We start from the raw sequence: 24,786 nt of genomic DNA, 5'->3' as shown, positions 1-24,786 counted from the left end.
ATAAAAATGTGATGAGGTTGACTAACTGTGATAAAAAAAAAATTAAAAAAAAGAAACGAACAAACGTGACTGAAATTAGACTAAAATTGAAAAATGGCGGCCAATTGTGCGAACAGGTTCGGGTGCTGCTAACAATGCGCAAACGGGCCCAGTTGGGTCAATACGCCGATTGGTCGCACGAGGGGATGGAAAGGGCGAATGATCGCCAATCGGCCAATTGCTTTTTTTTACACTCGCAAGCGCTGAACCCGTGACCCCGTTTCCTGACCCCTTTGGGCCAAAGGTCACCGAGGCGAGCGGTCAGAGGACGTTGCCACGCGCTGTGGCCGGAGAGCGTTGCCGTGGTTACGGCTCGGCCTGGAAAAAAAAAAAAAGAAAAAAAAACGTCAAGGTTTAGACGAAAGGTCGTTGATGCTACATGACCCATCTCCAAATATTTGGAATTTTTACTGGATTTTTTAAAATTTTATGTTACTTGAAGCACATATTGTGTGCTAAAAAAAAAAAAAAAAAAATGTGTGCGTATTTTACAGTTTGATTCAATTAATTGCCATTATAAAATCCAGTCCACTGCGCTTTTCAATCCATTTTTATCTGGAGGTCCATAAATGAAAATATTGTGAAAAATTTCGACAAAGTGAAGCTCATATTCTCCATAATTTAGATTCATTTAACACAGAGTGAATTTTTTTTTTAATTTAGTCTAATTTTGGTGAGTGTTACAACGAAATAAAAGACAAACTTCACTATAAAAAACCAAACAATATTATATAAGATAGAATCAAAATGACTTAATAAAGAAATGAAATGTGATTTGGCCTTCTGAAATATAATTTTGAGTGGAACTACTTCAACTTTTCTACGATTATATTGAGATGTGCCTTCATTTCGATTCCATCTTTAATTTTCTCCACCAAACTGATTTCCAGTATGAAGTTATTATTTGAGATCAAGTATTACGAAATAAAGGATTTCCATCATATTTTGCCATAATATATTATATAGCGACCTCTGTAAGGAGCATAAGCGGGTCAGATAAAGGATGGATAGTTTATCAAAGCAAATAATAATATTATATTTCGAAAGTACAAGATAAGATTAATAAAACACATTTAAGGTCTTTTTTTTTTTTCAACAAAATTAGGCTGAATTTGTTTCTGATTTCTAACCGATGTAAAAATGGAAGGGACACTTTTTTTTTTTTTGTCTCACCCACAGCACCACCTTGTGGCTGTTGTACAATTAAATGGTGAAGTGAGTAATTTCTATTTCTGTGTTACGCAAGCAAATTATTAAAAAATAAATAAATAAATAAATACAATTCAAAATTAATTAATTAATTACTTAATTAATTAATTAGAAACATGTGACACGTGGGTTACAGGCTGGACCAGGGCTCACCAAAAAAAAAAAAAAAGTTTAACCTGAGAGCTACTTCTTGAGTACTGGGAGGTACTTCTGAGATTACAAATTTGCTTAAAAAACAAACAAACAAACAAACAAACAAACAAAAACATAATTATATTATGATATATGATTTCCATTTATGTGAAGACGCTGATCATGTTAATGATTTCCTCACAAATGTAATAATATGTTTATTTTGGCATATAAATATGGTTTTATAATGAGAACAAGGTGCATTCCGTACTGGTCTATGGTATATGATATTTTTTTGTTTCAAATAGATACTTAATTTATATATTTATGACTCATAATTGTGTTTTCTTTTACAAGTTACTGTTAAAATACAGTAATTGTGTTCTTTTTATACACTTTTGAGACCAACAGTTAAATATCAATTTCTTTCTTTTTTTTTTTTTTTTGTTGCAATTTTTAAACTTCAGTCAAAGCGGCATTAAATTCCATATTTGGATGGTCAAACGAATGATCTTTATCAGCGGCATGTAAACAAAATGATGCTGGAGGAGAAACGAAGGACAACATCCGTGTGGTTTATAATGGACCACGTTTTGTTGCATAGCACATGCAAAATCTGCATGATAACAATTTCTCGCTCAAAAAAATAAAAAAAAAAATAAAAATGAACACTTGTTGGTTGGTTTTTGGTTGGTTTAGACTTAGACTTAGACTTAGCCTTGACTTGATTGATCCCTTTGGGATGGCTCCCTCTGGGAAATTTACATGTCCAGCAGCAATAAGAACAGATAATAAAATAGAAAATAATTCAATCAATCAATAAATAAGGTTATTACACCAGAGATTAAATTAATAATAATAATAATAATAATAAAAATTCAATCAATCAATAAATAAGGTTATTACATCAGAGATTGAATTAATAATAATAATAATAAAAATAAAAATTCAATCAATTAATAAATAAGGTTATTACACCAGAGATTTAATTAATAATAATAATAATAATAACAATAAAAATTCAATCAATCAATAAATAAGGTTATTACTCCAGAGATTGAATTAATAATAATAATAATAATAAAAATAAAAATTCAATCAATCAATAAATAAGGTTATTACTCCAGAGATTGAATGAATAATAATAATAATAATAAATAAAAACTAAAAATTCAATCAATAAATAAGGTTATTGCAACAGAGATTGAATTAATAATAATAATAATAATAAATCAATCAATAAATAAGGCTATTACACCAGATATTGAAATAATAATAATAATAATAATAATAATCAAAAATAAAAATTCAATCAATCAATAAATAAGGTTATTACACCGGAGATTGAATTAAATAATTTAAAGTACAGTAAATTAAATTAATTAATTAATTAATTAATTACTTTAAATTTAATGAAGTAATTTAAAATACAGTTTGTTTGTTTAGTTAACATATATATATATATATATATATATATATATATATATATATATATATATATATATATATATATATATATATATATATACTGTATGTATGTATATATAAACACATAAACAAGTCACATAAAGTCAAATAAAAAGCAACATACAATCAATGGCAATTTGGATGTTCAAAGTGATGAGAAAGAACTTTTTTTTTTGTTTGTTTGAAGAGTTTTGCCTCCCATACATGCCTCGTGTATGTTTTTTTTTTTCGCAAGCAGCGTCTGCCTCTAATAAGTTACCAGCAGAGAGCAGCCAACAAAACGTTGAACTTTAGAACTCTTTATCGTGTCTATAGTCGCTGAGATGGCATCTTAATCATTCACATTCATTCGGCTTCTGTGCCGTCTGTTAGATGCCTTCGCGATCGCACGAGTTGCAATTCATAAAAAGAAAAAAAAAAGAGAAGAAGAAGTGCAGGCAGGAGTGGTTTCGCTCGAACTGATGCACTCGTCGTGTTGCCGCCTCTTGCAACAAAAAAAAACAAAAAAAAGGAGGCAGCACGCGAGTCCGTCAGGCAAACTTTTCCATTTGTCGACACTTTGAGCCGCGGCGATGTCGGCTGACAAGTGTGAAGACTTCGAGGGCGCTTTGGCCTTCCTGGGAGACTTCGGCCGCTTCCAGGTCGCCATGATGCTTCTGCTGAGTCTGACGGCCCTCCCGTGCGGCTACATGGGAGTTCTGTCCGTCTTCATCGCCGACACGCCGGCTCGCTACTACTGCGCGACTTGGGGCGACTCCGGCGCCCCAAGTCGCGCCGATTCTGTGGCCGCACCCGGCGGTTGTTACCGGGACGGAAGAGCGGGCGCCAACTGGAGCGAGGCGGGCGAAGGCGGCAGCAACGGCACGGATCGATGCGCGGATGGCGGATGGCGCTTCGGTAATGACAGCGACACCATCGTGTCTGAGGTAAGCAACATTTTCCATTTGAGGGCCACGTGCAGAAAGTCAGAATGATGCAAGAAATTGGGTTTAGTCAACAACAAAACAAAAGTGTACAAATCATTTATTTGGGCTTTTGCATATTTAGAAAAATGCTACAGTACATAAACCAATTTATTTGTAATATGGCTACTGAGTAGGGTTATTATAGTTTGGGATTTTTTTTTAGTTTTAGTTTTAGTTTTGTTTTGAGTTTTTTTTTTTTTTTTTCAGTTAGTTTTAATTAGTTTTCAGGGTGGTTCTGTTCGTTTTTATTAGTTTTAGGTCTCATTCACTGCCAGTCATTATAGAAAATTTTTACATTTCCAATACTCACATGATATTACATTCAATAATTATATATAAACCGAATCTACCAAATAACAGAATAGACTCCCTACTTTTTGTCCCGTCCCGTTCTTTTATAATTGACAGCAGAAAAATGTAGGTTTGCCAAAATACAGCCATTTCTCCCATGGACTCTGAAATTGTGTTTATTTCCTATAAAATGGGGCAATGATGTCATCTACCGGTGGTTGGGCATCAGTAAAGTTGTTTCCAAGTTTGATATTTACAGTGGAGCATGCTCAGATTCGCCCCCATTTAGCACCGCTCTAAAAAATACAATTGACAAGTATACTTGTCAAAGGCAGTGAATGAGTTAATAAATGCTTAGTTTTATTATTAGTTTTAGTTTTTTAATGTGTACAGTGTTCCCTGGTTTTCCGCTGGGGTGAGGTTCCAAAAAATACCCGCAATAAATGAAATCCGCAAAGTAGTTAGCTTTATGTTTTACAACTCTTATAAATGTTTTAAGGCTCTAAAATCCCCGACCGCACAATTTAGACACTTTTCTCATTGAGGCATTTACATGTTCTCACATTTCTCTCTTGTTCAAACATTGACAATGTTCAAACCTTCATCAATTTTATAAAATGGGTATATTACTGTAAAAGAAAAAAAAAAGAAAAATTGCACTTAAAAAAAAATCCGCGATACAGCGAGACCGCGAAAAGTGAACCGCGTTATAGCGAGGGAAGACTGTATTACTTGTACTCAATATTAAAAAAAAACACCATGGGAACGACGTCATGGGCCGTATACAGAGGAGTACAGTACACTCTGAACAGCGACAGACATACATTAAGCATATTTGCCTGTATATATAAAACTTCCTACAGATATCTTCGTCATAGGGCTGGGCAATATGGACCAAAAACCCGATATATTTTGGCTTAATATCAATATACGAAATATATCCCGATATATATTTTTTTTCCCCGCAAGAAAATTTTGAGTCAAAGCTAAATATGACATGTCACAAGTAGTTTTATTGAAACCGGATATTTCAGTGAATAGTGGCTCAATCAAATGAATACATAATAAACAGATTTCTTCACCTGGTTCATTAAAAATGCTCAGTTGTTCAAATAACATATCAATGTTGTGTAAACATTTTTAAATTAAACAGACACTTCTTGTGACGTAATCACTGGGGAATCATTGTAATCAAGATAATCCACTTTGTATGGTTCATTCACAATGCAATTAAATCAGGTGCTATCATGCTTTTGCCAGAGTGCGACAATATTATCAGATCCAGATATTCCTAAAATAGTACTGGGTAAGATTATCAAGATTATATCAAATGGTTTCCAGTTGTACTTTTTTTTTTTTTTTTTTTTTTTACCTTTTGTTCTTCAACCACTTAAAACAATCAATGATTATTTTCAGTGAATCCCTTCCAATTGTCTGACGCTACTCCAACGATGACGCAACAGTCGAGAGCGTACACTGTAAATAATAAAACAATAAAAATAAAACATTCTGTTGTTTTTACATGGGGGGGGAAGAAAAAAAAACGGCATCTGTGGTAACCAGGGAAATTCTGTCAAAAAAATATAGTGGGGAAATGTAAACAAGTTTACAGAACAACTTGTTTATTTTTACTGGTATTGCACTCACTGGAAATGAACATGGTTGTTTTGATACAAGGAACAACGTTAGCTAATTTCGCATTAACTTAAGACAGACTCGCAAGGCAGGACTTCACTTACTCGATGCTTTTTCCCTGCTGCGGCAGAAAAACGTTCTGATATCCATCTCGGAGTTTCAGTTCCAGTCAAATCACAATCAAAATGTGTCAAATCGAAGGCTTCACAAACTGTAGCAGTTGTAAAGAATCATTGAACGAGAATGCTTTGTTATTGTTATATAATTCATTGATTGTTCCATACCTGACCTTTTGCATTGAAGTGTGGGGGGTGCAGCCAAAACCTACACCGATTCCATCTTTCTTTTACAGAAACGTGCAATTCGTGTCGTTTGTGGCTGCGGATGCAGAGACCACACTAATCCATTATTTATACTAAAAACTTTCAAATGTAATGAATTGATGGAGTTTAACCGTCTCAAAATAATGTTTAAAGCCCATCATGAAATTTTGCCTGTTAATATACAAATTACATTAAAAAAAAAGGTAGTATAAATTAAGAGGAACAGATATTTTTTCTCCAAAACAAAATATAGGAAAAAAAAAAAAAAAAACTATTTATTTCAAATCACGATGTCCGCTTTTGGAACAATCTGGATTGTAAAAAAAAAAAAAAAAAAAAAAATCATCTCAGTCTATCTACATTTTTAAAAACTTGACAAAAGCTCAATTACTGGAAAAATATATAAAGCACGAGGACATGCTGCTGAACTATTTTAAAGGATTGTTACATTAAAAGCGTCTTGACCCCTCGCTATCATTTACTTTGTGTTGATTATTGTGGGAATGCTGAAGCATTCCCACATATGTTATTATGATTTTTATTCTCCACACTTTTTTTTGCCGCCTAACAACTCCCACATAATACTTCTAATTTACACTGTTCAAATTGCAACTAGCTTCAAAAATTGACGCCTCTTGATATATTTCGTCTGATTCTACATTACTTACAGTATTTGCACAATTTAACTTGCAATAAATTTTCCCCATTCATTTTCAATTGGACAGACATTGAACTTTTTCTAAGTATCACTTTCCACGCCCACTTCCATACATATAATTTATCATCAGTTGGTCAAGTACATCGTCCAGTAACCAGGAGGTCATAACTTCATAATTTATCCCTCAATTTACCTGCGATTGGCTGGCAACCAGTTCAGGGTGTACCTCGCCTACTGCCCGAAGCCAGCTGGGATAGGCTCCAGCCACCCTTGTGAGGAGCAAGCAGTTAAGAAAATGGATGGATGGATCTCTCCATTTACCGTATTTTCCGCACTATAAGGCGCACCTAAAAGCCGTCAATTTTTTCAAAAGCTGACCATGCGCCTTATAATCAGGTGCGCCTTATATATGGATCAATATTGAGCCGCAACAGGTCTCGCTGTCAAGACGCTATCGGTGACCCTGCACGATCGGTGACGCGCATGCGCAGAAGATCCCGCCATCTTGGATCGCTAGCTAATACTAATACTTTACCTCAGAGAAAATAATAAAACAGCTGTTTATTCATTTTGGGAGTGAATGGAGTTGTCAGAAAGCTGGTTTGTAATCTATTCATAAAGTTTGACTGACCTATCTGACTGTTTTGTTGACATTCCCTTCAGCGCAGCACCATCTAATGGATGCATAAGGTAACCCCAGCCTCTACTGTAGCGCCTTATATATGGAAAAATTTGTAAAATATGTCATTCTTTTTTCTTTTCTTTTTTTTCTTTTTTTTAATTTCTTTTTTTTATTTACTTTCGTAAAATATGTCATTCATTGAAGGTGCGCCTTATAGTGCGGAAAATCCGGTACTTCATAAGCATTCCACATGCATTCAGCTATTAGCATTCAGCTTTCAGCATTCCCACGCAATTTCTCCAGAAATTGCACTTGGTCTAGTTTTTTTGTTGTTGTTGTTGATTAGGGGCAGATAACATAAATTTGACTTCTCTTTTCATTTCTCTTTTTTAAGGAATGAAATAAAATTTAATTGAATTGGATTGAAATAAACAACCGCAAATTACATAAGGTGGACGTGGAAACAATAACAATGCAAAGAAGTAATTTGGGAGGTGGATGCAGAGCCACAAGAAGAAGGCACCAAACGATCGGGGAAAAACCTGCACACAGCTGAGAAACCCCCCCCCCCCCAAAAAAAACAAAAAAATCACAGTAGTACACAGCAAGACGGAAGCTGAGAAGTAAATAGTGGCAGGACAGAACAAAATATCTCCGCGTCTTCCGCGTTTGAATAAGCCGCTAATAATCAATCAATCAAGATCTCAAGCGTGGTTTTTGACTCGCTCTGATGAAGTCTTTCTTTCGAAATCTGGCACGATTCACGTGCATTTACGAAGGAATTCTGTCGTGATTTCTAATAAGCAACCTTGCTTGTTCTGCTGCGATTTGCAGTGGGAGCTGGTTTGTGACAATGCATGGAAGGTTCCCTTCTCCACTTCCATGTACTTCATCGGAGTCCTGTTTGGAACCCTCGTCAGTGGTCAACTCTCAGACCGGCAAGTTCTTCCGTCTGGCAACGTTACTGCTCAAAAACACACACATATGAAATGAAACTGTTGGGTATGAATCACCACGTTTATCATATGTTCCTAGCCAAAATAAAAAAGGAGCGATACAGTTATTAGTCCTCAGACGTGAGGGACTTTAGCAGGGTTCTGCAACCTGCCAATCTGGAGCTTCATGTGGATCTCTAAAAGAATTAGTAGAATTTTGTTGTTGTTGGTTTTTTTTTTTACATAGATAAAACATTAAATAAATATTCAAAAATGCCAGAGTCCAAATTTTTTACATTGTCAGAAAAAGAGAGATGAAAAAGTCGAAAAATTACCTTAAAAAAAAAAGTGAGCGTAAAATGTCCAAAAAGGGAGAGAAAAAATAGAAAATCACCATAAACTGTCCATGAAATTGCCCAAAAAAATGTCAGAGAATTTAATAAAAAGGCAGGGAAAAAAAGCTCAAAAAGTAAACATGAAATGTCCAAAACAAAAGAAGAAAGACAAAAATTACCATTAAAAAAGGTCAGAAAATTGCTTTTTTTTTAAATAGTAGAAAAGAAAACATTCAAAAAGTAACTATAAAATGTCCAAAAACAAAAGAAGAAATCCTGAAAATTACCATAAAATGTCCACAGAATTGGCAGAAATGTCAGAAAATTGCTAGTAAAAAAAAAAAAGGCAGAAAAAAATGTAAAAAATAAAATAAAATAATAACAAATAATTTACTTGTGCTTTTGCATATTTAGAAAAATGCTACAGTATATAAACCAATTTATTTGTAATATGGCAGTAGGATTATTATAGTTTTGGAATTTTTCATTTTAGTTTTTATTTTGTTTTAAGTTTTGTTTTTTGTTTTTTTTAGTTAGTTTTAATTAGTTTTCAGGGGGGTTCTGTTAGTTTTTTTTATTACTTTTAGTTCTTTATTAAATGCTTAGTTTTAGTTTAGTTAGTTTCAGTATTAGTTTTTTTTTTTTTTTTTTTTTAAAGTGCATGACTCGTGCACAATATTTAAAAAACACCATAAGGCGTGACGTCGTTATTCCGGTTTATATCAAAATAAAACTACTAAATCATATTTAAAATCATCCCCAAAGGCTCATGCATTAAATTATTTATCAAAGACTAAAACGAAGGACATTTTTGCTATAATTATAGTTAGTTTTATTTTTAGTTAGTTTTGTAAACATAAAATGTAGTTGTTGTTTTTTTTTTTAAAAAAAAAAAGCATCTTCGTTTTTATTTTATTTCGTTAACGAAATGGTAGTTTTGAATTTTATTTTTTTTCGTTAGTTGTAGTTAACTAAAATAACTTTAATAGCACCCGTGTTTTTGAACTGAGTCAGATGCCATTTGTAGCATATGTCGCGGGCCACTAAAAAATGGACGGCGGGCCGCAAATGGCCCCCGGGCCGTAGTTAGGACACCCCCGTTTTACACATTGTTTGTTTATTGTTTGATCACAAATCCCGGATTTTCTACAAAGGCGACTGGCAAGTCACTCATCGCGATCACTCCGGTTGCCTTTGGGCTGTCATCATTATTAAAAAATAATCATCAAAAAATGTCCTCCAGCGTGGGTTGTTTCAACTTCGACTGGGTGGCGTCGTTGAACTCCGAGTCGCGTGTTTGCTTTTCGGCGGTGTTATCAGGTTTGTGGTGTGAAATGCAGCCTTTACCTTTCCCGCCTCTTCAATTCCCAAGTTTGCATTAGGTCACGTTTGGCAAGCGCACGTAAGTCATTTTTATTCAATTTGGCTCTATTTAGAGAAACAGACTTTTAAATAGACTTTTAGATTAGGCTAATATTTACACTTTGAAGAGAGAAAATGAAGAATTTAAAAAAAAAAGTCACTCAAGGGTTGAAGAACAAACCTTCAGCTTGAAGAGACCAAAAGCATCGTTTTTGCTAGGGCCCGACCGATATGCTTTTTTTTTTTTTAGGCCAATGCCGATACCTATTTTTGGCAGAAAGCAATACTGATTACCGATTAATCTCCTAATTATTTATTAAAAATATATCTAATGCGTAAAAAGAACCCCTTCCCCAATTCATTTTCAATGGGTGCCACTTACACACAAACTTTTTCTGTTTAGATTCTCTGCTTTGAATGACAAGTCCATATAAAAAAAAAAAAAAATCATGAAGTATACAAGGTTATTGTATAGATTTATATGAAAATAGTAAAACCATTCTTACTGAAAGCGCTTTTTGAATAAAGATGACTTGATGTAAAGATGTAAAGCATTAACCTTTTCTTTTATATATTTTTACGTTGTGTTATTTTCACAAGTCTTGGGATTTACTGGGCTAATCTGAGATCTTGGGAATTTTATTTCCTGCCATGTCATGTGGAAATGAAAAAAAATAAATAAATGAAAAAAAAATAAAAATAAATGAAATAGGAATAGAATAAACTAAAATAATAGCAACTGAAATAGCAGTAACTACTACTGACTGTTCCTGTGCGTTTTTGGCCTCTTGGGGGCAGTGTGGTGCCGTGCATCCATGACGTACACACTTTAAAGTGAGTACAGAATAAAGTTGCGATTGAATTCTATTAAAATAACTCGTTTTTCTACAATTGGGAAGAATTTGTGCCTTTGAGTAATGTTATCTCATTTGTGGGTATGTGTGGATATTCTTTATTTGAAGGAAAAACACTCCCGAAGTTGATGCTAACTTCCTGTTAGCGCTAGGCTAGCGATGTTTTAAAAACGAAGCATGTTTTGTATTTAAATATACGGTGAATGTATTTTTTAACGTTGTGGATTTAATTTTACAGTCAACTCCAACTGCGGTGTCATTAAACAGCTTAAAAGCCGCTTAGGGACAACAGAATAACATACGCTACACACTTGCTAGTTGCTAATTAAGGATGTAACGATAAGCGCAATATCGTAATATCGTGATATTAAAGCTGCCACAATATCGTCGTCATGTTCACGATATTTAAATGCAACACATCTGTAAAAAAAAAAAAAAGTCAGTTTGATTTCCATTTGTGCAGTTCTAGCACCAACCGGTGGCTACTTTTTCAGCGCAATTTAATTTTCATTAGGGATGTTTTGGCCCTTCTATGTTTAAAATCTACACTAATTGTCAGATGAAAGGGAACATAATATGCCTGTAAAGCAAGTCAATATGTGGAGGAACTCAATGTGTGCGTGCATTAACAACATAACATAATAACAATAATAATAATAATAATAATAATAATAATACAACATAATATAATAATAATAATAACACAACATTGATGTTATGTGTACAAAAGCACAATATTGTGTTTTTTTTTTAGTATGAGCACATTTTTTTTGCAATATTGTGACCTTTTTTAAGTATCACCAACCTTCCCAGCATTGACATCATTGGATTGAAGAAAAATCGAAGCAATGCACGACGGACCCGAGAACTAAAATGGAAAATAATTTATGTCATCATTTTTTTATTGTTATTATTATCCCCCAGCAGAGCTGTGTGATACTTGAGTTTTTGTTATCGATCGATACCAAGTGAATACTGGTGCCAGTATCGCAGATACCGATACTGATACCAAGTAATTATGGTATTTTAAATCATATTTCCTATTAAATCTTTTATTTTTTTTTTTTATTTTTTTGTATTTTGCAAATGAAACTTTCTTGTTGGGTTCTAAATTATGTCATAATGTAATATCCTCAACGGAAACATATCTAGACTGTTGTTTAAAGTTGCAATGTAGTCATTTTCATATTCTAAGTCCCAGCTGAAAGATAAAGATTGAGAGTCAACATCGCATTTTCATATTCATATCCCCGCGTTCGCGTTGGTTGGCAAATGTTCAATTTGTATCCCGTGGTCACCTTTTGTTGACCTATTTTCATATTGATATGCGGCGTATGTTGTCTGTTGACGCTGCGTACAGGTTTGGCAGGAAGCGCGTGCTTTTTCTCACCGTCTTGCTGCAGTCGCTCAGCGCGTTGGTCCAGGCCACCTCCGTCAACTGGCTCATGTTCTGCGCTCTCAACTGTCTCAGAGGGGTGGGCCACGTGGCCTGCTACGTGACATCGCTCGTTCTGGGTAAGCATCCGAGCTGCTGCACACAACACAACATCGCTTTATTTTCAGTATTACACACTATATGGCTGAAGGATTATCTGATGCCCTGACCTACGTTGACATCATATTTTTAATCCCGTTTTTTTTTTTTTTTTTAATTAATTTAATTTCTAATTTTTTTAATTAAACAATTTTAATTGAATTTTTAATTGAATTTTAATTTCTAATTTTTTTTAATTTTTAATTTTTATTTTTTTTAATTACAAAATTTTAATTTAATTTTTAATTTAATTTTAATTTTTTTAATTTTTTATTTAATTTTAATTTTAATTTAATGTGCAATATTTGTATATTTTAAATAATGGGTCTATTTATTATCTTCACTTTGTAGTGCATCTCTCGGCCACGCCGCTTTTTTTTTTTTAGTATGCGTACGGTGTAAGATATTTCTGTCCAATCAGATGTCAGCGTAAACATGACAATCTTAGACTGGCCAAGAGCAGCAAGAATTGTGTTGGCCGATGTACTATATTATCAACGGGGGTTTTTCTTTAACTGATCAAATTCGATAGCTGGCTCATAGTAATAGCGGCATTTCTCTGTCACATTTATTTATTTTTTATTTTTTTATTTATTGTATTTTTTTTATTTTGGTCAGACCAATCAATTTCCTGGAATTTAAACAAATATATCAAATACAGCTCTGTTATGTTTTTTATTTATTAAATTAAATGGGTTTACATAAGCAGTAATACAAAAATGTATTTGTTGCCTGTGAAAAAGACACTTTATAGTTGCTATATTTACACTACAAGTAATTATGCATTTATTCTGATCAATTATTTACCGTACACCATCTTAAACTTTGGCCTCATCTTTTTTTCTTTTTTTTTTTTCCTGGTTTGAGCAAACGAATAAAAGCCCGAGGTGAGAAGGCACCATAATAAAAAAAAATAAAATTAAAGGAAATGAAAATTCTTTCAGATTTTGTAATTTCATGACACAGTCTTTGCAATGTGTACAAATTGAGCGTTTCACGTGGCGGAAAGGATAAAAATGTGTTTAACACTAATTTAAATATGCCACCTGAAAAATTGGTTTGCCCCAAAACAATGGATGTAAATGTCAAACCACTGCTCAAATAGTCACATAAAAAAAAATATATATACAGTATATATATATATATATATATATATATATATATATATATATATATATATATATATATATATATATATATATATTTATACAAATATAAATATAAAAGACAGTTTTTGGAATACTTGAAATATCAACTTTATAATGTAATTTGAAAGGACAATGTGAAAAATGAAAACAATAAATGAAATAAGAATAAAACAAACTAATAAACAATAGCAACTGAAAAAAAACTTTAAGAACAAATACTGACTGTTCCTGTGCGTTTTTGACCTCTTGGGGGCAGTGTGGTGCCGTGCATCCATGGCGTACACACTTTAAAGTGAGTACAGAAGAAAGTTGCGATTGAATTCTATTAAAATCGCTAGTTTGTCACACATTGGGAAGAAAGTGTGCCGTTGCGTAGTGTTATCTCACCTGTGAGTATGTGTTCCCACAAAATTTTCGTGTGGATATTTGTTATTTGAAGGAAAAACACTCTTTGAAGGCAATGGTAACTTCATGTTAGCATTTGCTAACTTCCTGTTACCGCTAGGCTAGCGATGGTTTAAAAGACGAAGCATGTTGTGTATTTAAATATACAGTGGATGTAACTCTTAACGTTGTGTATTTAGTTTCACTTAACTCTAACTGCGGTGTCATTAAACCCCTTAAAAAAAACGCTTCGGGACAACAGAATAAGCAGAATAACATGCGCTACACACTTGCTAGTTGCTAATGCTACGCGAGCAAAATGGTGCATTCAGAGTACTTTGACAGCGTCTGAATCTTTGGGTTTCTTTGGTAATGCTTTAAGGGGAAAATAGGGGATTGTTTTGGACGATGTTTGAAGGCCAATAATCGGCCGATTATAATCGGTGGCCGATTAATCGATCAAGCTCTAGTAAAAAATGTCCTGCTCTTGAGTGAAATCTTTTGATTTTTCTTTTTCTTTTTTTTTCCCCTCCCCCAAGTACTATATTTACCCAGCAGGAGAGTGCCTCGATTGCGTTTAAAAGAGCCATTGAATTGATCAGGATCGAATGAGGAGGCCAATTAATTAGATGTGGCCTCGAGGGACGTTTTACTTTCGATGTTTAGTTGTGAAAATGTCAAATGATAAAGTGATTGTCTGGGACTCAGATTGCATCTTTCTATCTTGGTCAGGCTCCGAAATGCTGAGTGAGTCGGCCAGGTTGACGTTCACGGTGCTGGGTCAGACGCTGGCGTTTAGCGTCGGATATGCGCTCTTGCCTCTCCTTGCCTACTTCATACGAGGTTGGAGGATGCTGCTGGTTGCGAGCGCTATCCCGGGCCTCCTCTTCATCCCTACTTGGGGGTACGTATGCCACACTGGAGTGTAAAATGTATATACGACTGGATGGCCGATAGCCCGTGGACGCCCCGCGCAAGTCACGGGGCGGCCATCTTGCTCCTCCCACCTCGCCAGCAGACGACTGCGTAAACTATTCGGTATACGTGCAGATGACAAATATGCAGCTCATAGGCAGTTAGCATAAGGCCGGAGGCGGGATGGGGTTATAAAAATGAATAAATAAATAAAAAAAATAATTACAAATCAATAAATAACAATTAGATGGTATGTGCTGCTTTGAAGACCCCCTGTTTCTTTGATTGTTCAGTTCCTTAAACCCCAATATTAGATTAGATTAGGCAGAGGCATGTTTTCTTGAATTACAGTTAGAATTCTTTCATTTAATTTAATTCTTTAATTCTTTATCGCGATATCGATATTTTTTTGATATATTGTGCAGCCCTAATACATGTTCAGCAAATATATCGCATATCGCATGTTTTTCCAATATCGTGCAGCCCTAATATATATATATATATATATATATATATATATATATATATATATATATATATATATATATATATATATATATATATATATATATATATATATATTAGGGGTGTGAATTGCCTAGTACCTGACGATTCGATTCGTATCACGATTCACAGGTCACGATTCGATTCGATACCGATTAATCCCGATACGAATTTATAAGGCGATTGTTGCGATTTTTTTTCATTCAAATTTAGAAAATACTAATCAGTAAGCTTGTAGAGTGTAAGATTTATATGAAAATGTATGATTTATTTATCTGAAATTTCAGTCTTATAGAGGTTGTAATCTGTTTCATGTTTGAACAGCATTAAAATAAAATATTAAGGCTTAATGTTCCGTTCATATAACATTCTTCCATGCTCAAGGTGTGAATCCTAAAAAAATAAAATAAAATAAAAAAAAAATAAAATAAAATAAAATAAAAAAAAATCGATTCTGCCGATTATTGAATCGATTCGAGAATCGCGCGATGTAGTATCGTGATATATCGCCGAATCGATTTTTTTAACACCCCTAATATATATATATATATATATATATATATATATATATATATATATATATATATATATATATATATATTAGGGGTGTGCCAAAAAAAAATCGATTCATAAAAGAATCGAGATTCTCATTTATGAATCGAATCGAATCGATATTAATATCCAAAAATCGATTTTTATTTAAATTAGAAATGAAGAAGAAGGGGAAAAGGCAGTTGTAGCCCACATGCTGTTTTTGTGGAAAAAGGCACTTACAATACAAAATTCATAAATGTTCAAATAAAAAAAGACACTTTAATGTCTCTGTCATTTTTTTTCTTGTAAGGCAGACTGGAATAGATCATGACAATTTTTTGCATATCTGTAAATTGAAGCAGAAATCATTTGTCAATCAAATGATTTTGAATCGAAAATCGTTTGAATCGAAAATCGTTTGAATCGAAAATCTATTCTGAATTGAATCGTCGACCCAAAAATCGTAATCGAATCGAATCGTGAGACAGTCAAAGATTCCCGGCCCTAATATATATACACACGAATTTCCTCCACTAAACATCATTAAGCATATAATTTATACATGTATGCAAGGCAAGTTGTAAAATGTCTGGAGTCCTCTTGTTTATGTTTAACAAATTTAAAACACCATAAATCATACTATTTCTTCTAAGTACTGTCTCAAATGTTCTCCAATTTCGATACTGTAAATGTATCGGATCATATGCTAAGAAACGTTTCTTGGGAGGAGCAATATGGCGGCCGCAAAAGTCTCGGCCTATCGGCTATCCAGTCATATATATAGATCAACGGTATGCTATTAATAGTAACATGCGGTGTCTCAAATTGGATTTCAATTTACAAGCACAATCATAATAATAATTACAATAATAATTATAAAAAATAATCACGATAATGAGGATGATTTTAATAAAATTGGTAAATGTTGTTGATAGCACTTGTAGCTTAGCATTTTTCCCCATTTGAAATGAGAGAAAATGCTATTACGCAATTCCAGACTTGAATAGTGAATAGTTTTTAAAAATATCATTCTACATTAGTAACTCCCAACTGATGTCACCCTCGGACCCACAGCTTCCGATTATAAACTTTATAGAAGTAAGTCAAAATAGCCTCCGAATGCGCACTATGAACAGAATGTTACATTTTAAAAGCAGTTTCAAATCAATTTGACATTGGTCCAAAAGCGTTTTGTTTGCGCCGACGCCCGTGAGCCAAAGGAGGTGCTGCACTGTATTTGTTGACGGAGTAGCTCGTGACTGGCGCATGAGTGAGTTCCTGAGGCATACCCAATGTTGGATGTTGAACATGCTACTGTTTTGGGAAAAAAAAAAAAAAAAAAAAAACAGGATGCAAATCCACACACAACACAGACTCAACTCAACTCAATTTTATTTCTAAAGCGCTTTAAAAATAGGCATTGCTGTATACAAGTCCATTCCACAGTTTTACACCCAAAACTGAAACTCATCTGTTTTTTGTTTTTTTTTAATGTTGGTCCTCACTTTACATCGTTCAAACATACCGTAAATAAATCCCTTAAATGATAGTTTCCTTCTCCTTAACTCATTCACTGCAAGCCCAGTGAAAATGGATCTTTGACGTGTATAGCCGTCAATGGCACTGAATGAGTTAATTTAAAGAAATTCTGAATACAAACATGTAGGCTATTATTTACTGCACGGAAAAAAAAATAAAATATATATTTTTTTTTTTTCAAATACATGATATCCATTTTAAAATACCAGATCCTATAAATATTGGATTACTTGATTCTCTGTAGCCAACCTTATGCATTATTCTAATTGCTTTTTATTTTTTTATTTTTTTTTTATAATTTCATAATTGTGTTAATTAGTTTTATATACATTTCCCCAAACTTCAGCGCAATGTGACATGTGAGGCAGCACAAGAGAAGATATGAAGAATGTGGAAATTCGGGGTGCCTCGTGGTACGATACGATATGCGATACAAGGCTGACAATAACAATGATCTCATAATGTGACGATACCTCGATTATTGATATATTGGTCATGAAATAAGACCACAATAATCTACGATGAACTACTCAAGACATTTAGTGATGTTTTTTTTTTCCAATGAGAAAATTCTCTTTCTTTCTTTCTTTCTTTCTTTCTTCTTGAGTATTTTTTTGTCTATTGTCATGCAACATGTCAGTCAATTACATAGTCGATTGTTTCATTTTATAAACTATGAATTTTTTTGTCGAACATTGCAAATGTAAATGAAACAATAAAATGACTTAAATCCAATTAGATCAATATTAATATACCTCATAAATTGTGTACTTCAAAAAGTCGAAACATAAAAATATGTTTTAAAATGTTAACATTGAAGTTATAATACACATTTTTCGTAGAAACGTCAAACGCAACGTAGATAAATGTCTTCTACAAGTAAAAGTATGAGTCTTCTTCGCCTGAAGACTTGCGTCCATTTCCCCGCCACTCTTATGAGGCGCTCCCCCTAGTGGCCCGCCAAAGTAATTGCTCGATAAATCATGAACAATGGAGCCGTTATAGTGGCTGTATATTAACTACAAATATCACGATACTTGCGTAGAAGTATCGCTAATCCATCGAAAGACAAAGTATCACGATTTATCACGATATCGATACATCGTCGCATGTTGTGGCCGGTAGAGCAAATACAGTAAATGCTCATTTGTAACCTGTTGCCAATTATGTCAGAAAAATTTCAATTTTTGTGTTCAATTAAAGAGGCCCAGATTTTACACCGAGTTATCAAATTGAGACCAGATCCTTCATATTTCATACATTTTTGTTTGATGTTGCGCTGTGAGCATTTTCAAATGTGAGTAAACACGAAGTAAAACGATGTGTTCAATGACCTTCAGGGTGATTCCCGAGTCTCCTCGCTGGCTTTTGCAGAGAGGCCGGATAGAGGAGGCGGAAATGGTGATACGCCGAGCTGCCAAAATAAACCGAATCCACGCACCCGATGTCATATTTAAGCGTGGCGGCGACTCAAAATTATTGGTGTGTATATACTCTCCGCCATTCTGTATGAAAATAGGGGACGAATCTTCACATCCAGCCTTGGCAACGAGGTATCGCCACATATGCAAAATAACTTCTTTTTTTTTGTGTTTGTGTGTGTCCTTTCGTTCCATGCATGTGAACCAGGAAAAATCGGACGAAGATAATCAGATGTCTACATTTATGGATCTGATACGCATCACTAACCTGAGGAACATCACGGGCCTTGGTGTTTTCATATGGTAATGTAAAACTTATATACAATTTCACGTTTGTTTACTTATGTTTATGTCTTAACAGATAGAAACACCCTTCATAAGTGTTAAATTTAAAGTCTCTATATTAGGGGTGTTACAAAACAATCGATTCGGCAATATATCGCGATACTACATCGCGCAATTCTCGAATCGATTCAATAGGCGGCTGAATCGATTTTTAAACTTCAATTTTTAATGGAAAAATATTCAACAAAACGTCTGACTTCGGGTTAGGATTCACACCTTGAGCATGGAAGAATGTTATATGAACGGAACATTAAGCCTTAATATTATATTTTAATGCTGTTCAAACATGAAACAGATTACAACCTCTATAAGACTGAAATTTCAGATCAATAAATAATACATTTTCATACAAATCTTACACTCTACAAGTGTACTGATTAGTATTTTCTAAATTTAAATGAAAAAAATCGCAACAATCGACTTATAAATTCGTTTCGGGATTAATCGGTATCAAATCGACTTGTGACCTGTGAATCGTGATACGAATCGAATCGTCAGGTACGAGGCAACTCACACCCCTAATATACATTATTATATGTATTTGCTAAAATGCTTTACACTCATATAAATTTTAAGTGGACTGCTTTTTCTTTAGTGTGGCTGTGTTTAAACTGCCTACTGCCCAAAGCCAGCTGAGATAGGCTCCAGCACCCCCGCGACCCTTGTAAGGAAGGAGCGGTCAAGAAAATGGATGGATGGATAACGTTAAAATATTGCGCTTTCCCCACCTCCTCGTGATACAACGCTATTTGGCACAAGAAAATTGCTTTTATCAGCTCGTCTTCTCATCCACATGTTGTCATTCTTATATGTTTTGGTGTGCAAACCTAACAATAAGTTATTAGCATTGTTAGCATTGGTACACTGGCACAATCAACTCCATGTCTGCCTTTATCAAGACATGAAGTTTTGATTGTCACTGCCACATGGTTATTGATTTAACATTCTTATCATTATGGCTGCTGTCTAATTGCACTGCAATACACTGCAGGGAGCTCCTCCGAATATTTTCCAGTCGACAGCAAGTGGCAAAATGGCCGCCCCCTGAGATGGTTAATAAAAACGGATGGATTTTGCTGCTTCATTCAGAAATGGTGATCATTTAAACGAAAATTCAAAAGAAACCTCAAATTGAAGCCCTTAATTGGGCTGATAATAACTAAAATTGACTGGCAATTTCGTCAATGACTAAAATGAAAATTAAAAACAACACAGTGACGAAAATTCACACAATCCAATCAGAAGGAATGAAACGCGGGTGGGAGAAAAGAACCACTCAGTGCAGCTGTAAAATTAATCTCAAGCAATTATTGCCTTTTTTTTTTTTATTTAAGTGAAAACTAGGTTATATTATTGTCAGTTAAAAATAGTTGTGTTGTAGTTTTCTGTATAAAAGTTGAAGTCAATTTATTCAACTAAATTTGCTCTTTTTTTCGTCGACTAAAATTGCATTAAAACTAAAATACAATCAGAAGATTAAATGATACGGATGTAACGATATCCAAACATCACGATACAATATTATCACGATATGAAGCTCACGATACGATAATTATCAAGATATTGTGGGGAGGTTGGCGATATTTTAAAAAGGTCACAATATTGTAAAAAAAAAAAATAGCTCCGACAAAAAAAAGCACAATATTGTGCTTTTGTACATAACATCAATGTTATGTTATTATTATTTTGTTATGTTGTTAATGCACGCACGCAATGAGTTCCTCCACATATTCACGGCTTCACGGCCATATTACGTTCTCTTTCATCTGACAATGAATGTAGATTTTAAACATAGAAGGGCCAAAACATCCTTAATGGAAATTAAATTGTACTAAAAAAAAAAAAAACGAGCCACCACAGGGTGCTAGAACTGCACAAATGGAAATCAACCCGACTTTTTAACAGACGTGTTGCATTTAAATATCGTGAACATGACGACGACGATATTGTGGAGGTTTAATATCGTTACATCCCTACTAAGTTGTGACTAAAACGTGAATGAATTTGAGCCAAAAGACTATAACTAAAGCTAAATTAAAATTCCTTGTCAAAATGAACACTGTTCAGAAAGCAGTGAGAAATTGCGGTGTTGTCTTGCCGTGTGTTCTCATTTTGCAGGTTGGCCAACTCGATGGTGTTCTACGGACTCTCTCTCAATACGAGCAACCTGCAGGGGAACAATTACCTCAACTGCTTCGTTTCCGCAGTCATCGACGCGGCGGGATACGTCTCCACGTGGTTCTTGATTAACAGAGTCCCACGGCCCGCTCTGCTCTTCTGCACGCTCATGTTTTCCGGAATCATGATGCTGGTGGTGAAGGTTGTCCCGGAAGGTTTGCATGAACGCTTTCGATGTTGCGGTGCTGCTCGTGAAGCCGGATGTGGTCATTATTAATCCCTTTTTTTTTGTTGTTGTTGTTTTTTTGCAGACATGCCTGTGCCGTTCCAAGTGGTGTTTTTTGTGGGCAAGTTGGGCGTGGCTGTGGCTTACTGCTGCATCTTCGTGTTCTTCAGCGAGCTGTACCCCACGGTGGTCAGGAACACGGGCCTGGGGGTTCTGTCCACCGCCGGACGCATCGGCACCATCATCTCCCCTTACGTCATCTACGTAGGCGAGTGTGGGCGTCTCCCGCTGACGTTCGATTGCACGAATGATGCTCAAGTTGACCGTTTAAATGACACGTTAATGAAGATAGCACTTTACACGTTCAAAACAGTTGGGTAAAAAAAAAAAAAAGCTCTTTTCGAGTTGACTCATTGAACAATTTTCAGCAGTGATTACTTATGGTGTCCCCCAAGGGTCTGTGTTAGGCCCTAAATTATTGAGATTGTATATAAGTGATATCTGTCGTGTCTCAAAAATATTGAAAAGTGTCTTATTTGCCTGCGATTGGCTGGCAACCAGTCCAGGGTGCCCCCCCGCCTACTGCCCAGAGCCAGCTGAGATAGGCGCCAGCACCCCCCGCGGCCCTTGTGAGGAATGAGCGGTCAAGAAAATGGATGGATGGATGAAAAGTTTGTCCAGAATGAATTTGCTTATGTCATTATTTTCCATGTACAATTAATACCTTAAAAAAGTAATTTTTCTACTTGCTGTCGACTGATGATGACATCACCTCGCCTGTTTTCTGGGTTTGGTCAGTAAACTGAGCCATGATTGGCCGTTACCTACTTCCTCAGCACAGGTGATGATGCGGTTAAGAACATGGATGGATGGATTAATATTAACACAGTTGAATTGTGTCAAAATTGAACTGATCCAACTTTTTCAGTTATTTTACCCAAAATCGGTCAAATTACATTAATAGCATTTTATTTATTTATTTTATTTTATTTTATTTTATTTTATTTTATTTTATTTTATTTTATTTTATTTTATTTTATTTTATTTTATTTTATTTTTTTGGGTTGCTTTGTGAGTTGGGTTGGTCCCATTTGACCCAGTTTGGGTGTCAAAAATAACCCAATTTTGCGTCCAAAGGGGACCGATACACACCTTGGATCAATTTGTCCCACATTTCTGGGTTGTTTTGGCACAAAACACCCCCACCCCCTCTCGCTGAAAAAAAACAAATAAACAAAAAAAAAGGGTCGTTTTGTGCCAAATAACCCAACAAATGTTCTCGTTTGGTACAAAACAATCCAGGAAGTTGGGTCAAATTGATCCAAGCAGCAGGTTGGTCCCTTTTTTTATGTTTTTTTTTTTTTACCCAAATGTTTTCAGAGTATTGTTAAAAGCAGTCTTCTCTGTGGTTTGTTAAATTGAGAAGACATTTATCATCACTATACAGAGACTTGCGGCGTGTTACTTCCCACCACAGTTAAAAAGAGATGGGACATCGCCACATTTTGAAAATAAATACATTAATAAATTAATACATAAATAAATTAATTAATAATAATAATGATAATTACCCCCCAAAAAGTGGCCAGAATCATCTGCACTCTTATAGCCATTTTACAATCAAGAACTAGAAATTAGAAGAATAGAAAATTGCCAATAATGTCATGCAATTTTAAGGAAAAAAAATGCTGTATACATCGGTCTCTCTTTTGTATCAAAAGTACGGTTAGGAATGTTTGATACCACTTTTGTTTTGTTAATTTTCAGACCAATACCAGTACGATAACTCAAACCTTCACTTATCACTAATAAGTACATATAACATACTAATAATTTTGATACAGAAAATTCCCCCCCCAAAAAAAACAATGCCAGATAATGTTCACGAAATGACTATATATTATCTTAATATAGCATTGTTTCTTAAAATTGTTTGCTATAAGGGGCACATTTCTATTCTTTTCATTTATAATTCCTGATTGTAAAACAGCCGCGGGAGGTCGACGAATACTGCCCCGATCATGTGTACCGATAACTTGAAATAAGGCCCACTATATGAAAAAAAAAATTGGTATTAAACATGCCCAGCCTTTTGTTTGATGTCGTTGGCAGTTATTGTTCACAATTGAAGGGGGGGGGCAGAGTCTGTAATAATTAATTAAGAACAGAAGATTAAACTGTAAGCTTATACTTCTTTTTAGTACAAGTTATCTGTACTATCTATTAGTTTTGTACTTTAGCCACTGCTGTTGTTTGGATTACGTAATTCTAATCATAAATGAATTAATGTTTGGCGTCTTCTCACAATGATGCACTTTGAACTTACCTCATCTTATCACATGCTTCATCTTGTTTATCTTGATATTGTCTAATTTGTCACAGAACAATGATGACTTTTTTTTTTTTTTTTTTTTTTTGCAGGGATTTACAGCAAGATTCTCACTTATATTATTTTCGGCTCATTCAGCGTCATTGCTGCTATTTTGAGTTTGTTGCTGCCCGACACGAGAAACTGCAAATTTCCTGATCTCATCAGCGAAGCCAAACCCATTCGAAGGTATGTTGCTGTCTGTCTTGTAATATATGAAGAATGATTCATAGAAGTGCATGTACATGTTGCCACTTGCCTTCTGCAATGTCGTATAACTTTGTCAGCGAAAACAATGCATTGAATTCTTGTTTTCAGAACATTGTTTGTAATTGTGTCATAGATAAAGAAATGTTCATCACAATTCTTTTTTTTTTTCATCCATAGCTGTTGCATGCCAAAGAAAATGCCTTCCGACAACCCTGAAAGCCAGAGTTATGCAACAGCGCCCTCTACTGGCGAATAAATTGCAGCATCGCTCACAAAGAGCTCATCATGAAAAAAACAAACAAAAAGAAACACGCTTTTGTTCACACTCCATTGTCTTTAAGACATAAAACTGGTTTATCAAAGTCATTTGTCTTTGTTCTTTTGTACTCATTTTGTGTATGTTGATTATTATTCCTGAATTTGGGTGCCCTAAATAATAATAATAATTAAAAAAAAGATAATCCCTGCATGCCAAACAGGCTTTTATGTACGTGGACGTTGTGGCGTAGATATGCCGTGTAGACAGCAGGGGGCAGCATTTAGACAATATTGGCTTCGTCTTCATGAGCTCACCTGGCAGCTCGAAGAAAGGTCAAGTATTTAAACATGCAAAGCATCTTTCATAACATCATGTTTGTCTTCCCGCTTCATTATGTAGCACATGAATGTCAGTTAAGGTAAGCGTGTCATGCATTCACCTTCCAAAAGGTGGA

At 34.6% G+C, this 24,786-nt stretch overlaps 1 protein-coding gene across 1 annotated transcript; it reads left to right on the top strand.

Annotated features, from left to right (window-relative positions):
* Nucleotides 1-3,419: 3,419 nt before the first annotated feature.
* LOC144006500 (solute carrier family 22 member 21-like) lies at nt 3,420-24,415 on the top strand. Its single transcript, XM_077505379.1, has 10 exons — nt 3,420-3,773; nt 8,176-8,279; nt 12,188-12,342; nt 14,626-14,797; nt 18,726-18,867; nt 19,015-19,109; nt 21,270-21,484; nt 21,581-21,763; nt 23,917-24,052; nt 24,251-24,415. The coding sequence occupies exons 1-10, from the start codon at nt 3,420-3,422 to the stop codon at nt 24,327-24,329; spliced, it is 1,635 nt and encodes a 544-aa protein (XP_077361505.1). The 3' UTR covers nt 24,330-24,415.
* Nucleotides 24,416-24,786: the final 371 nt, after the last annotated feature.

Source organism: Festucalex cinctus, chromosome 1 (assembly GCF_051991245.1).
Source record: "Festucalex cinctus isolate MCC-2025b chromosome 1, RoL_Fcin_1.0, whole genome shotgun sequence".
Classification (NCBI taxonomy): domain Eukaryota; kingdom Metazoa; phylum Chordata; class Actinopteri; order Syngnathiformes; family Syngnathidae; genus Festucalex; species Festucalex cinctus.
The sequence above is the reverse complement of the archived record's forward strand: the minus strand, read 5'-3'. Positions and strand labels throughout refer to the sequence as shown.